The following is a 15,765-nucleotide window of genomic DNA, read 5'->3' on the forward strand; positions in this document are numbered from 1 at the left end:
CTTAGGATATGTTACTACCAAGACTTTTTTTTTTTTTTTTTCTTGACAACTGACTTTACATATTTGGTCTTTTTTTTTTTTTTTAACATCCTTCTTTTTAGCTGGAATTCATCTCTTCCTCCCCCTCATAGCCTTCACCTTATCTTATGTCCTCCTCCATCTCTTCAAATCCTTCTCTTTGGGCACACTTTTTCTTTCGGTCTTTCTGCTTCAGCTCAAGTCACTTCAGTTTTTCAAGGTCTCCTGAATTTCTTTAGTTAATACTTTCAATCTTTATCTTTTTTTCCAAATTCTCAAGACTAAAATATTATATTCAATATAATTCTTCTCAAATTCAGATCTAAAAGAACTCATTCTGTCCCCATTAATAAGAATAATGTAAATAAGCAACAAGTATGTCAACCATAATCCCATACCAAAGGAGATCAGTTTCCTGGGACTGTTTTATCAGCATATCTAAGACTAACTCAATCATCTCATTAAGGATCCTGCAACTACACATAGACACAATCAACATAAGAGTTTGTTCTTACTAAATCCCTCTCTGTCCTCTCCCAACTTCTCCCTAATTGCCTCTTTACTCTCTAGATCAACATGCTACTTCCCTCACCCACTTTCTTCTAACTTTAAAAAAGCCAAATCACTGGAATTATTCAGCTTTTCTGCATGATAGTATTCTTCCCACTGACCTTCTGACACAATCACTCCCTTTTTTGCCTCTTTTATTTTCTTTTTTCTTGATCATCTAAAACTAGAAAGGCTTTTCTCCCCAGACTTTTCACCTTCTTCTATATTAATACTTCTATATAAATCTTGTTACTGGAATCAACAAAGAACATAGAATCTGTGGGTCACTGAAAAATAACATTCTATACTGTGGGAAAATGAGGTCCCTAACAACTAATGCTTTGCCACATCTGCTTCAGAGAATTTTTTTAAAGACTAGCCACTTTTCCACATGTCTCTAATTGGGAACAAGAACAAGGTATTAATAGCTATATTGGGGCATTTGTGGATAGGAAGTAGTTATGGGATAAAAATATAATGGATTCAAGTTTTTTGTCACATACTAATTTTGTAAGCCCAAGCCAGTACCTTAATCCTTCAGTATTCCCAAGCAACTCTCAATACAGAACAGTTGCCAATCTGATAAATCAGCACACGCAAACATGGTGGGAGTCTGGTGTACAGTCCCAGCATAGCCTAGACCAGCAGAGTCCAGCCCCTGTCAGCACACTTGATCAACTAGAGCTTCATTGGGGCGGGAACACACCTAACAGATTCAGGGTAGAAAAGAGTGCTTGAGGTCAGATTCCTGTTAGGATTTTTGAAAACAGCTGCACAAAACTGCTGAAGTTTGGGACAATGCATCCTTCATCCTGGAGACAAAGCCCTACTTTAACACACTGTTAAAAGTCAGTAATAGGCTAGGAAGATGAGCAGAAAACAAAAGTTTCTGACATTTGAAAGTTATAATGGTGACAAGGAGGAGCAAAACACACTCAGAAGATGATAAAGTCAAAGCTCCTATATCCAAAGCTCCAAGAAAAGTAGCAATTGGATTCAGGCCATGGAAGAGCTCAAAAGGGACTTTGACAATCAAGGAAGAGAGATAGAGGAAAAATTAGGGCAAGAATTGAGAGAGTGCAAAAGGAAATATAAAAATCTAATGAGGAAAAGAATGCCTTAAAAAGCAAAACTGGCCAACTAGAGGGAGGAGGTAAAATCTCACTGAAGAAATTAATTCCTTAAAAAAAAACGGAATTGAGCAAATGGAAGCATATGGACTTTATGAGGCATCAAGATGCCATGAAACAAAACAAAACAAAAAAAAAGTGAAATATCTTATTGGACAAACAACTGACATGGAAAATAGATTTAGGAGAGAGAATTTGTAAAGTATTAGTCTAACCTGAAAGTCATGATAAAAAAAAAAGATTCTGAACATCATCTTTCAAGAAATTAGCAAAGAAAACTGTCCTGATATTCTAGAAGCAGAGGGTAAAATAGAAATTGAAAGAATCCACTGATCACCTCCTGAAAAAGATCCCAAAATAAAACTCCCATGAATATTACAGCCAAATTCCAGAACTCCCAGGTCAAGGAGAAAATATTGCTAACATTCAGAAAGAAACAATTCAAGATTAGTGGAGCCACACTCAGAACACAAATTTTAGCAGCTTCTACTTTAAAAGCACTGGAGGGCTTGTAATGATATTCTGGAGACCAATAAAGCTAGGATAGCAACCAAGAATCACCTAGCTAGCAAAACTAAGTATAATCCTTCAGAGGGAGAGGTGATCATTCAATCAGGATTTTCATACTTTTGTTATAAGACCAGAGCTAAATGGAAAATTTGATTTTCAAATACAAAAGTCTGGAGAAGCATAAGGAGATAATCAGAAAAGTGAAATCATAAAGGACTTGAGGTTCATCTGTTTATATTTCTACATGGGAGGATAATACTTGTAACTCAGAACATTTTCCTTTTTATGGAAGTTAGGAGTATATCTAAGAAGGCACAGGTATGAGTTGAATATGAAGGGATAATATCTTTTTTTTAATAATGAAATTAAGAGGTAAGAGGGGAGTGTACTGGGAGAAGTGGCATGATTCTGCCATTAAAAAAAAGAGGCAAGAAAAAAACTTTTTTAGTAGAGTGGATGAGGGGAAGAAGAGGCTAAGTGAAGTGTATCTTTCTCTCATAAGAATGTCTCAAATAGAAAATAACATACATTCTCAGTAGGGGTATAGAAATCTATCTTACCCTGCAGGAAAAATAGGAGAATGGGATGTGAGAAGAGGTGAAAGAGTGAAAAAAAAGGACATTTTGGGGGAGGAAATGGTCAGTAGCAAAAGACTTTTGAGGAGAAATAGGGTGAGAGGAGAGAGAGAATAAATGGGGGGAAATAGAATTAGCAATAGTAATTATAAAAAAAATTGAAGGAAATTTTCTGATAGAATATTATTGTTCTCTGAAAAATGATGAACAGAATTCTCTCAGGGAAAAAAAATGGAAAATTTCTTTATGAAAAAAGTGAACTATATTACATACAAAATAATAGCAATGTTTTTGGAATAAATAGCTGTAAAGATTTTTGTTATTCTCAGTGGTACAATCATCCATACCCACTCCAAAGAACTTATGATGAAAAATCCCATTCATACCCTGAGAAGGAACTGATAACTTCTGAATACAGATCAAGGGATTCTCTATTACTCTATATCTTTATTTTTTACTTAATTTTTCTTGAGGGCTTTTATTTTCATTAGGGTGGAAGAACTATGTTTTCTTTCTCAACTTAACTTTAATGGCAAAGTTTTGCATAATTTCACATGTGGTTTCTTAATTGTGTGTAGGGATAATGGAGAGAATTAGAACTCAAAAATCTTAAAAACAAATATAAAAAAAAACTTTTGAATGTAATTGGGTTAAAATATTAAGAAATTAAAGGAAAAAAAGAAAAAAGATAAGCACGCATGTGTGCATGTACACACTTACAGAGATATAGTGTACATACATGTGTGTATAGTAATTGGTGTGTTTTTGCATATTTTGTGTATTGTATCTGTATACAAACAAACATATGCACACATATGTACATTTATACATACATGCACATACACACATACATATTAGCTTGTAGTAAACCTAATTTTTTGAAAGATAATGAAGATAAAATATGGGAATTGGCTAAATTGAAGATACATCTTTTGGGGACATGAGAGTCTGCTTTGCTTTGGATTGAAAAACCTGTTTAATACTGGACCCTGAGGATTAACTAAAAGAAAAGCTAACCTACTATAAAGCCTACCTTTCTATAGAGTCTTCTGAAGAACTTTCTTCTGATACAACTAAAATACAATAAAAATTTAAATATTAAAACATGACATTAATATGAAAAGCATAATTTTAGAGCATTTCTATAATTTTTTGGAGTGATGACAATATTCAAATGGAATTATGCTATAGATAAAATGTCTTTAGATGAAAGTAGGAAGAGGTGGTCTTAAAGTATTATTGATTTGATTACATTAAATTTGAATGAGCAGGCTGCTTCACACTGATAGCATCTCTCTAGTAGACATTGTGGAAGGAACAAGAAGGGACAAGCTTCCATAATATGAATAATCTCAGCTTTTTATGTAAATAGATTGAGAAAGACCACATTTCATTTTTCTCACTACAGTCCTCACAAATGGAATGTTTGGAGATGAGTATTGCCATATTCAGCATGACATGGCATCACCTGTTTGGTGCATTCTACATATCAGGGCAAATCCAGACTGTTCTGTTTTTAGCTCCTCCATGGGCAAGAGGTCTAAAACAATGTACCTTGCTAGACTTCTACAATCCCTAGAAGGGGCTGATGAGATGTAAACCAATAGAGTTTCTCTTTTCAAGCTTTCCTGAGTAGAGAAGCTAAAAACAAAAATAAAACTTTTGAGGTACAATGCACATCTATTAATTTCTTCTAACCTCCACCCAAACAAAGATATTCATATGGGCAGTGAAAGCACTTTTTTTTTCTATTAACCATCACAACAGCATGAGGCAAGGAACTAAGGTCATTATTATTATTATTATTTTTTTTTTTTTGCTGATTTCACCAAGTATATTATTTTATTATTTGACTCATAATCATTCTCCAAAATTTACTTTCTCCAATACATCTAATATGATGCTGCCAGATTTCTTTTGAACTGGTTATGTTTAACTAAATATGAGATTTCATTTGTATGGAAATCAGTGATAAAAATGATTTCCACTGATGAGAGGCAATTTCTCTGCAAATTATATTCTAAGTGAATTGGTAACCTGAGACACTGAAAGGTTAAGCAGCCTGTACATATTGAATTATGTTTGTGGTATGATTCCAAGAGAAGTCTTAAGTTATTTGGCAAAGTAAAATTTACATACTAAAGCAAAGTAGAAAAATCATGGTTTGTGGGCTTTGACATTACTACCTCTCCAGGCCTTCTTGTGGGACAGGATCAGAAGCAACTTAAGTCCCATAGTTTAGAATACATTATTATTATTATTTTTTAAATTAGAATGTACTCAACTAGCAATACAGAATGATTGCAACAAAATTGTCAGATACTTGGCAATTACAAATATGCAATGAAAAATGAACAAGATCAGAGTAGTGGCAGGTTGGTATTCCTTTCCCTTTTGTAGCACATAAGACAGTCTGCAAAACTATCTCATTAGTTTATCTTTTTACGTATAACATGGAGTGAATAAGAATATGATAATTAAAGAATATAATATCAATATAAACATGAATAGAATTAGCTCAATCCAATAATGGATAATTTAAAAAAAACTACTACTACAAAATAGTTTTAACAAGAATTTCAAATAAAATCTTTATAGATTAAAAGTTCAAACTCTAAGATTAAAAAAAAATCCTAGAAATGCTAAATAGATTCATCTACTACCTTCCCCCTGAAACCATCTTTTAATTATTGTTAAACTTCCCAAGTTTAAAAACTTTACACAACTTTCTAATGGCATGTCCGAGAGAAAATATCAATATCGTATTTTGTTCTATGTAACATTTAAAATAGACATCACCCAAAATAAAATTGAAACTAAAGTAAAACCTTTAGTAGTTTATTTATTCTTTGAGCAAACATGTTTATTTGGTTGTTTCCATGAAATTCTTGTTCCTGATGTCTGCACTGGAGTTTCCTGAATTTTTTCTTTTTCTTTTTCTTTTTCTGAAGATGGGATTAAGTGACTTGCCCAGGGTCACACAGCTAGGAAGTGTTAAGTGAGACCAGATTTGAAATTGGGTCCTCCTGAAATCAGGGCTGGTATTCTATCCACTGTGCCACCTAGCTGCCCCTTGCTGAATTTTTATATCCCTCTGGGAATAGGCATAAAAGGGATAAAACATTAAACAATGAAATCAGAAAAAAAAATGTGAAGATAAGCAACTCTATTCTAAAAGGAATAGAGGAATTGCTAGTAGAGTTTATTTGATTTACTAAATTATATTTTAAACTACTAATTATTAAAGTCCATTTACTAAAAGTACATTATTAAAACTTAATGAGGCAGAATCAACTGATTTTCTCTCACTACCTGTACTTTACTTCCTCATTTCCAAAGTTTATGTGCCAATCTGCCAACTGGGATGCCCCTTCAAAAACACAATCGCCATCCATTCAATTAATCCACTACTTGTGATATGATTCTCTTTATTTACTTCCAATCATATTCCATACAAAGAAAATGATTATGTGCTACTACAGAAAAAGCAGGGCAAACAGTGAAAAGCAATTTATACAACTAATACAAGTAAAATGACCTCTTTTTCCTCCTATGACCATGAGGATATGAAATATTGATAAATTTAAGAGAATTTATCTTTGCTAGAAAAAAAACATTTTTCTGGCATGTTTTTCCATTCCATGAGGAATGAGTGTTTTTTTTTAAATAAAATACATGTAAATAATGAAGTGCCACAAGTATATACATATGTATAAATTACCAATTATCAAAAAACTACAATAACCTAAAATGCATTTCAGTCCAAAACTACATTAAATAAAATTTAATTTCTAGAGAATTTATAACATCTATCATCATTTTATAAGTTATCAAGGGTATAAATTGTCATTGTAATGGAGATATGCATATATTATATGTATATATATGAAAGTGAGGTTGATACAAACCAATTTTTTGATATTAGTATTATTGAGAATAGGTAAAAATCAGTTTAATCAGTCCATGGAAATATTGGTCATTTTGACTATGAACTTTCATGATAACTGGAGAACATTTTATTTATTGTCTTCACCCCCCAAAATGACATTACTTTAAAATGCCTTGAACACCCAAGAATTAGTTTTGCAAGTATCTCGTATTTACTGAAGAATTATACATTTTTCTACTTAATTTGGGCAGAAAAGACATAGGTTATATCCCCATTAAGCTGTTTAAAAATGATGTTTTAAGTACACATAAATATTAAACTTTAAAACATTATCACATAATCACTGCCTATCAAATTAAAAATGATTTCATAGATTCATATAATTTAGAACTAGAAGATTTAGAAATAATTTAATAGAATTCCTTTACTTTAGATATAATAGAAGTTTAGAGGTTAAATGATATTCCAGGATGTCCCACGTCAAAATCTAGTCTTTTTACCACTGCAAAATGATGTCCCTTAAATAAAAACCAAATCAAACAAATAAACAAAAAACAAACCCCTGGACTATCCTTTTCCAAGACTGAAGGAAAACTACTGTTTGTAGAAAATTTTCCTAAATGATGGAATTGAAACTGGATTATCTGTAAAGTAATTTCCATTCCAAGTTTTTGAGTCTATAGTCTAATCATTTTTCATTAAAAGGAAAATGCTTCTTTTTAAAAAGCAGTTTCTGGACATTTCCCCTAAAGGATAAATTTCAAAGATTATGAGGATAAAAGTAATGTGAAGAAAAAAATTTGAAAACATAAAAACTGTATTTTAAATTAAATTATTCCTGTTATTAACAAGAGAGAATAAAATACAGAAGACTTAAGAATTAAACAACTACAAATGGCTACATTTTGTTCATTTAAAAAAAATCATACTATTTGAACCATCTACTTTCATTTCATAATTAATGCTCTTCTTTTCTTTGCCTTTTTTTTTGCAATAAAATACTGGAACACTAACAGTAAGCTTGAGCTAGAAAGCATCTCAGAGGCCACCTACTCCAACCTCACTATTTTAGAGAGGAGAAAACTGTAGGTGAGAAATGTCAAGTGATATGTTAACATTCATAGAGGGAATGTGAGGGCTGGAATTTGAACCCAGGAAATCTGACTTGAGTTTGTTTGAATCTGTGTTCTTTCCACTATATTGTGTCAAGTTCCCTTAATTGAAGATGCTAAGTATAATAGAATATTTCCCAAATGCTAGGCACATAGAACTCTATCTTCAGTCTTACCCAAAATAGACTGTGAAATTAGCAATCATGTAGATCTGAGTACCAATTTAGAAATAAAGTGGTATTTATGACTAAAGAGTTTAACAAATTATGCATTAAAGATTTTCAATTAATGATGGAGACAAGCTAAGCAATCATGTAGATCTGAGTACCAATTTAGAAATAAAGTGGTATTTTATGACTAAAGAGTTTAACAAATTATGCATTAAAGATTTTCAATTAATGATGGAGACAAGCTAAGAAGTGTTTGAAATGATAAAATGCACAATGAAAGGGGACTTTTTTGTCATGCTATAAGGATAGTTCTGAAGCAGGTAGACAACAATGAGTACTACAATACTTGCCTAGCCATATTATTCATGATAGGAATAAAAAAAATCAAAATCAAAGATATTAAAAATTGAATTGACAAAGAATCACAATGTTTTAGAATAGGTGGGATTCCATAGGGTAATCCAAACCTTTCACAAAGAGAGGAAAAAGCTAGTTTGTGATAAGTCAGAGAAATAGACCGCAGGGTCCTGTCTGCCTTCTTTTATTTACACTATAGCAGTGTCTCAGTTGAGAAGAATTTTTTTTTTATTTGTTGCAATTGCCATTCAGTGGCTCAAGTTACTAACCATGATGACTTATACAGGAAGATGAATTACACATTTAAAATTATGGTTGTGCAAAAAAAAGCTTAGTATTTTCAGAGACTAGAGAAAGAAAAAAACTTTTGGAATTAAATGTTATGGATAAATTGTGGCCTTACCATTATAATCCTGAATTAAAATATCTAAGTCACAAGTAGAAATAATTAGGGAGTGTTCAATCACAGAATATAATAATTTGTCAAAGTATCAGAAAACTCAAATTTAGGGTTTTGAACAAAATTGGGGTTATTCACAATTAAGCTCTACAAAAGAATGCAAAAATTAATGGCAAGAAAGCAAGATGTTGGTTCGAATTATGTTAAAAAGGACTCCAAGCCCCAAGACCAAAACTCTAGCATATTCATTCTTTATGATAAAAGTTCTGATTTGAAAATATAATTTTTAAGAAACCTTATATGCAAAGTGAGAAAAAGTTCCTCACCTTATTATTGCTCTAAACTTTGCAATTGTTATCTAAATTGTTATCTAAACAATGAAGATATGAAGTTTGTGGTGACAGATCAGTTACTCCTCAAGTTCAAATGAACTGAGAGATCACCAGGTTAGCTATTACTACTACATTTGCCTATCAAATAATTAATTTTACCAATTTTTTGATGAATAGAAAAAATATAAAATAAATGGTGGAAGATTAACATTTGAGGGAAAGCAAGTATATTTTATAATAGCAAATCATTATAATTATATATATATATACTATATATACATATACACATATATTCCTAATTCTTTTAATCACTTAATGTTAGACTAAACATTAATATATATTTATACATAAACTAAGATTTTGCCTTATTATTGGTTATTGTATACTCTCAAAATCAGTATCTATATTCTGGTATCTTCCTTGAACATATTTCTGGACAGTTCTTCTTCTACTCTGTTTTACAACTACATACTCTTCAAGTGTACTTATATTTAATTCTGTTATAGACTATAATAATTTCTTCATTGATTTCTTCACAAATGTCCCCATTGTCAATTAGATTATTAACAATTATTTGGACTAGGGTTTTTGTAAACTGTTTAAAAATGTTATATATATTTCACATGATAAAATATGTCTAGATTTTTAATAAATATAACTTCCCTTTTTCCCCTTAAATGTTTGTCACAGCAATTTCATGTATGTAACTAGAGATCTATTTTACAAAATAAAATAAAAGTCCTACCAAATTCCTTTTATGACACAGACATAGTACTGATACCTAAACCAGGTAGGTTGAAAACAAAGAAAGAAAATTATAGACCAATCTCCCCAATGAATATTGATGCTAAAAACTTAAATAAAATATTTAACAAAGGACTACAGGAAAATCATCCCCAGGATAATACACCATGACCAAGTAGGATTTATACTAGGAATGAAGGGCTGGTTCAATATTAGGAAAACTATTAGTATAATTGACCATTATCAATAACCAAATTAACAAAAACCATATATATGATCATCTCAATAGATGCAGGAAAAGCATTTGATAAAATTTGATAAAATCCAAGATCCATTCCTATTAAAAAACACTTGAGAGTATAGGAATAAATGGACTTTTCCTTAAAATAATCAGTAGCATCTATTCAAAATCATCAGTAAGCATCATATGTAATGGGGATAAACTGCAACCATTCCCAATAAGAACAAGAGTGAAACAAAATTTCCCACTATCACATTACTATTCAATATTGTATTAGAAATGCCAGCTTTGGCAATAACAGCTGGGAAAGAGATTAAAGGAATTAGAATAGGTAATGAGGAAACCAAATTATCACTCTTTGCTGATGATATGATGGTATACTTAGAGAACCCCAGAGATTCTACTAAAAAGATAGTAGAAATAATCCACCCCTTTAGCAAAGTTGCAGAAAACAAAATAAACCTCAGCTTTCTTATATATCACCCAACAAAATCCAACAATTATAGTTACAAAGAGAAATTCCATTTAAAGTAACTCCTGATAACATAAAATATTTGGGAATCTATCTGACAAGGGAAAATCAGGAACTACAAAACACTTTCCACATAAATAAAGTCAGATCTTGCCCATTGGAAAAATATTAAATGCTCTTGGATAGGGCGAGTGAATATAATAAAGATGACAATGCTACTTAAACGAATTTATTTATTTAATGCTATACCAATCAGACTCCCAAAACATTATTTTAATGACCTAGAAAAAATAAGGTCAAGAATTTCAAGGGAATAAAAAAAAATCAAATGAAGGTGGCCTAGCTGTACCAGATCTAAAACTGTATTATAAAGCAGCAGTTATCCAAAACCATTTGGTATTGGCTAAGAAATAGACTAGTTGATCAGTGGAATAGGTTAGGTTCAAAGAACAAAATAGTCAAAAACTTTAATAATCTAGTGTTTGGCAAACCTAAAGACCCCTGCTTTTGGGATTAGAATTCACTGTTTCACAAAAACTGCTGGAAAAATTGGAAATTAGTATGGCAGAAAATAGGCATTGACCCATACTAACACTATAAACCAAGATAAGGTCAAAATGGGTTTCATGACCTAGGCATAAAGAATGAGATTATAAATAAAGTAGAAGAACATAGGACAGTTTACCTCTCAGACCTGTGGAGGAGGAAGGAATTTATGACCAAAGAAGAACAAGAGATCATTACTGATGACAAAACAGAAAATTTTGATTATATCAAATTGAAAAGTTTTTCTATAAACAAAACTAAGGCAGACAAAATTAGAAGGGAATAAACTGGGAAAACATTTTTACAGTCAAAGGTTCTGATAAAGGCTTCATTTACAAAATATATACAGAACTGACTAATTTAATTTATTAAGAAATCAAGCCATTCTCCAATTGATAGATGGTCAAAGGATATGAACAGACAATTCCCAGATGAAGAAATTGAAACTATTTCTAGCCATATGAAAAGATGCTCCAACTCATTGTTAATCAGAGAAATGAAAATTAATATAACTCTGAAATACCACTACACACTTGTCAGATTGGCTAGAATGACAGGGAAAGAAAATGTGCAATGTTGGAGGGGATGTGGGAAAATTTGAGACATTGATACATTGTTGGTTGAATTGTGAACACATGAAGCAATTCTGGAGAGCAATTTGGAACTATGCTCAAAAAGTTATCAAAATATGCATACCCTTTGATCCAGCAGTGTAGCTACTGGGCCTATATCCCAAAAATATCTTAAAAATGGGGAAGGGACCTGTATGTGCAACAATGTTTGTGGCAGCCCTCTTTGTAGTGGCCAGAAATTGGAAACTGAGTGGACGTCCATCAATTGGAGAATGGCTAAATAAATTGTGGTATATGAATATTATGGAATATTATTGTTCTGTAAGAAATGTCCAGCAGGATGATTTCAGAAAGGCCTGGAGAGACTTACATGAACTGATGCTGAGTGAAATAAACAGGACCAGGAGATCATTATATACTTCAAAGCAATACTATATGATGAACAATTCTCATGGATGTGACCATTTTCAACAATGAGATTAAACAAATCAGTTACAATAGAACAGTAATGAAGTGAACCAGCTACACCCAGCAAAAGAACTCAGGGAAATGAGTATGAACCACTACAGAGAATTCCCAATCCCTCTGTTTTGTCCACCTTCATTTTTTATTTCTTTCACAATTAATTGTACACTATTTCAAAGTCCAATTCTTCTTGTGCAGCAAAATAACTGTATGGATATATACTATATTTAACATATACTTAAAACATATTTAACATGTATTGGTCTACCTGCCATTTGGGGGAAAGGAGGAAGGATGGGAAAAATTGGAACAAAAGGTTTTGCAGCTGTCAATGCTGAAAATTTATCTTGTAAATAAAAAGCTATAATAAAAAGATAAAATAAAAAGGAAAAATAAGGATCAATTTTCACCTGACTGGCAGTAGGAATTTGAAATATTTTATTGGAAAATGATGTTTTTAGTCAGTAGTTAAAATGTACTTAAAATTAAATACTGCTTTTTCTGCCATTGTAAATTCTCATTTCTTCTATATGGAAAGGTTTACATAACTCATCTCTTTCTCTTATGTACTGTACTGCCCAGTAATTAAAAGTGTTTAATTACTTTTTCCTGTAAGGAAATTATCTGAGCTTTCTGCTTTCATCACCATTCAAGTAGGAATCACCAGAATATTTATCCTATCTTTCTCACATGGTAATAAATAAATTGATTTAGGAAAAAATTCTTATGAGAGATGAATTTACTATTGCAAGCCTATGCCACTAATTCTGTTTTTTTCCCCTGAGGCAATTGGGGTTAAGTGACTTGCCCAGGATCACACAGCTAGGTAGTATTAAGTGTCTGAGACCAAATTCGAGCTCAGGTCCTCCTGATTTCAGGCCTGGTGCTCTATCCATTGTGCCACCTAGCTGCTGCCCCTGTCATTTTTCAAATGGCCCAGCTAGCAGGATAAAGTTCAACCAGAAAATGCTCACCACTCTAGAGTTTAATTGACTGGATTGGGAAGTTTTCAAGTTTTCCAAGGGTCATGTTGGAAGTGGATGTGGCAAATATGCAAATATCTGCAGAAAATGTAGGATCATATGCATTACTTTTCAAATGTGCTCTTCTTGTTTCCTGGTCCCCTTAATTCTTATGACTTTTTCATTATCATTAGTTTGTGGTAAGGGAAAACTTTATGAACATTATAAAATTTTGAAAACATTTAAAATGCATTTCCAAATCTTGGCTAAGTAATTTACAGAGTTCCCAAAGAAATGATATTTTACTGTTTGATCTATCTATCTATCTTTCCATCTATATTCGATCATATATAATATGCATTATTTATTTTCCTCACATTTAACAATAAGAAATAAACAATTGTACAAAATATATTTTAAAGTGTTAACTTTTCATATAATTTGTATAAACATATTTAGAAAACATATAGAAATCAGAAAATTGAAAGTGTAATCTACCTAGTTTTTTTTTTTTTTTGATATAGTAAAAAATTGTAACACAAACACTGTTTTTGCTATTTCAGGATAGTAGACTTATGTGGATAATTAGATAACCAAAAATAGTTTAAGTGGGTAATTAGATAACCAGAAATAAACTAGTTTCTATCCCTTTAAAATATAAAATGGAAATAGAAAAAAATTAGAAAACATATGAATTATAAGATTGTTCATTATTTTTTATATTATTTATTTGCATCAATCAATTCTACCTTTTTGGTCCAGGGAAGGTGCACCCAAAACAAATCCAGTATCATAAGCCTTCTCTAAGTCGCTGATTTGGAGTGGAGAGGGCTTATATTGTTCAATTTGTTTGTGATAAATATGTCTAAAATAAAATATAAAACACAATAGGTCTATATCAATATAAAAATTATATGTGACAAATCTATGTATATTCCACATCCTAATCAGATTATCACCAAAATTTTTTATTGTTTTGACAAAGCCTATAGAGCAAAACTAATCATTCAATCTAGATGTAATACAGTATTATAGAATTGTAGTATTAAGTCATTAATTCTAATGTCTCTATTTTATCAATTAAATAACTGCATCCCATAAATGTTATACTTGTCTAAGGACACTCAGAGGGTGAGAGGCATGATTTCTTCCCAGATCTCCTGACTGCAAATTGAACATCCTTCCCCCTGCAAACTCTGAATTTTAATATTGACTATTAACGTTTATGATTCTTTTTAGTTAGCACTCATATGAAGGCATCCAAGACATGATGTCATTTTCCCTCCAAGACATGATGTCATTTTCCCTAAAACTAACTTTAGGTCTTTTACAATTGAGAGGGATCAGCAAGAAATTAAAATAGAAACAAACAAAAAAACCCTACAGTGTTTATAAATGTGCATTATTATTAAATGGTATAGCTCGCCTCCTCTCTGGCCACGATTTCTTGAATCTATAGTTTAATAACCAGTAGCACACTCAAGAACAGCCACGTGTAAACTTAAAAGCCTTTATTATACCTACTCACATAATGCCCTGACTTGATGCCCTGACTTGTTGGTTCCCTAGTGAACACCTGGTCTGAAGACCCACTTGTTCTCTACCAAACTCCTGCCTGTTTTCCTGGGGCTATGCTGAAGCATGTGGCAGTTCTCAAGAGCTGGAGTTCGCCAGGGTGTTTTCCAGACAATTATTATAATATGAAACTGTGAAATCCAGATTCACTCTCAATTTTATGGAGGAAAAATTCTTTTAGATGCAGTTGTATAAAGACAATTAGAATTATGTTAGCACTTACCGAGGATAATTATAGATCCTAGCATACTTCTCAGCTGTCCGTCCCATTTGATCTTTGATAGTGTGATCAGCATTATGTTGAAGAAGAACACTGACCATTTCTGTGAATTCCAAACTGATGGCAATCATAAGGGCTGTTCTAAAATAACAAAGAAACAATTTGTCTTTAAAAATTAAATAGTAATATTTAATCATTTTTTGGATATGCTTCAATAGCCAGATATCTTATATTCTTCATTAATAATACATATGTGGAACATAAACACATAGTGATAGAAAGGAGTACTTTGATTGTTCAAGCACAACATTACGAGTAGCACTGAAAACCAGAAAAAAGATCGAAAGAGCTTTTTTGGTCCCCTTTCAATTTAAGGGTACATAATAGAAAAAATTTATGTCAACATTTCTAGTGTGAAACAGTTAAGAATTTTCAGGCGGTTTATTGGCCTTGAAGTAAAGTGGAGGCTCTTTGAAAATGATTAGAAATAATCTCCAAGGTTCCAACATACTGTAGAGATGTCTACTGGTTGTGTAAAGTGAAACCATCACAAGCTATTTTGTGTCTTAACAAACTTTCTGAAAGTCTCTGAACATGACCTTTCTTGTTTAAGGAAAAAATTCTGTGAGTTGAGAAGAATTAATCACCAGAAAGCTAGCACCAGTTAATTTAAAGAAGCACCATTAACTCACAAAGACTGTTTAGGATTCAGATTGCTTAAGAGCTGCACAAGTAGAAGGAATACCCATATTGAGGAAAACAAATCTGAAGGACTGAGCTTATTGTATGCTGGATGATGCATGGACTTTTTTTTTTGTCTCAGGTAATATTAAAGCAATATCAGTAATATCACGGGAAGCTTTGTTTGCTATCCTTTGACTACTTAAGTGATAAGTGATAAACAATTTGATTCTGAGAATCCTCAC

At 31.9% G+C, this 15,765-nt stretch overlaps 1 protein-coding gene across 1 annotated transcript in view; it reads right to left on the minus strand.

The window, feature by feature from the left end:
* LOC141543988 (uncharacterized) overlaps positions 1–15,765 on the minus strand; it is a 59,701-nt gene that overhangs the window by 14,875 nt on the left and 29,061 nt on the right. The window contains exons 5-7 of the mRNA XM_074269636.1: positions 14,843–14,980; positions 13,794–13,909; positions 3,816–3,855 (exon numbers count right to left, since the gene is read on the minus strand). Of these exons, the coding sequence (XP_074125737.1) occupies positions 3,816–3,855; positions 13,794–13,909; positions 14,843–14,980 (294 nt within the window). The remainder of the gene's footprint in view (positions 1–3,815; positions 3,856–13,793; positions 13,910–14,842; positions 14,981–15,765) is intronic.

The sequence above is a fragment of the Sminthopsis crassicaudata genome, chromosome 5 (assembly GCF_048593235.1).
Source record: "Sminthopsis crassicaudata isolate SCR6 chromosome 5, ASM4859323v1, whole genome shotgun sequence".
Taxonomy (NCBI): Eukaryota; Metazoa; Chordata; class Mammalia; order Dasyuromorphia; family Dasyuridae; genus Sminthopsis; species Sminthopsis crassicaudata.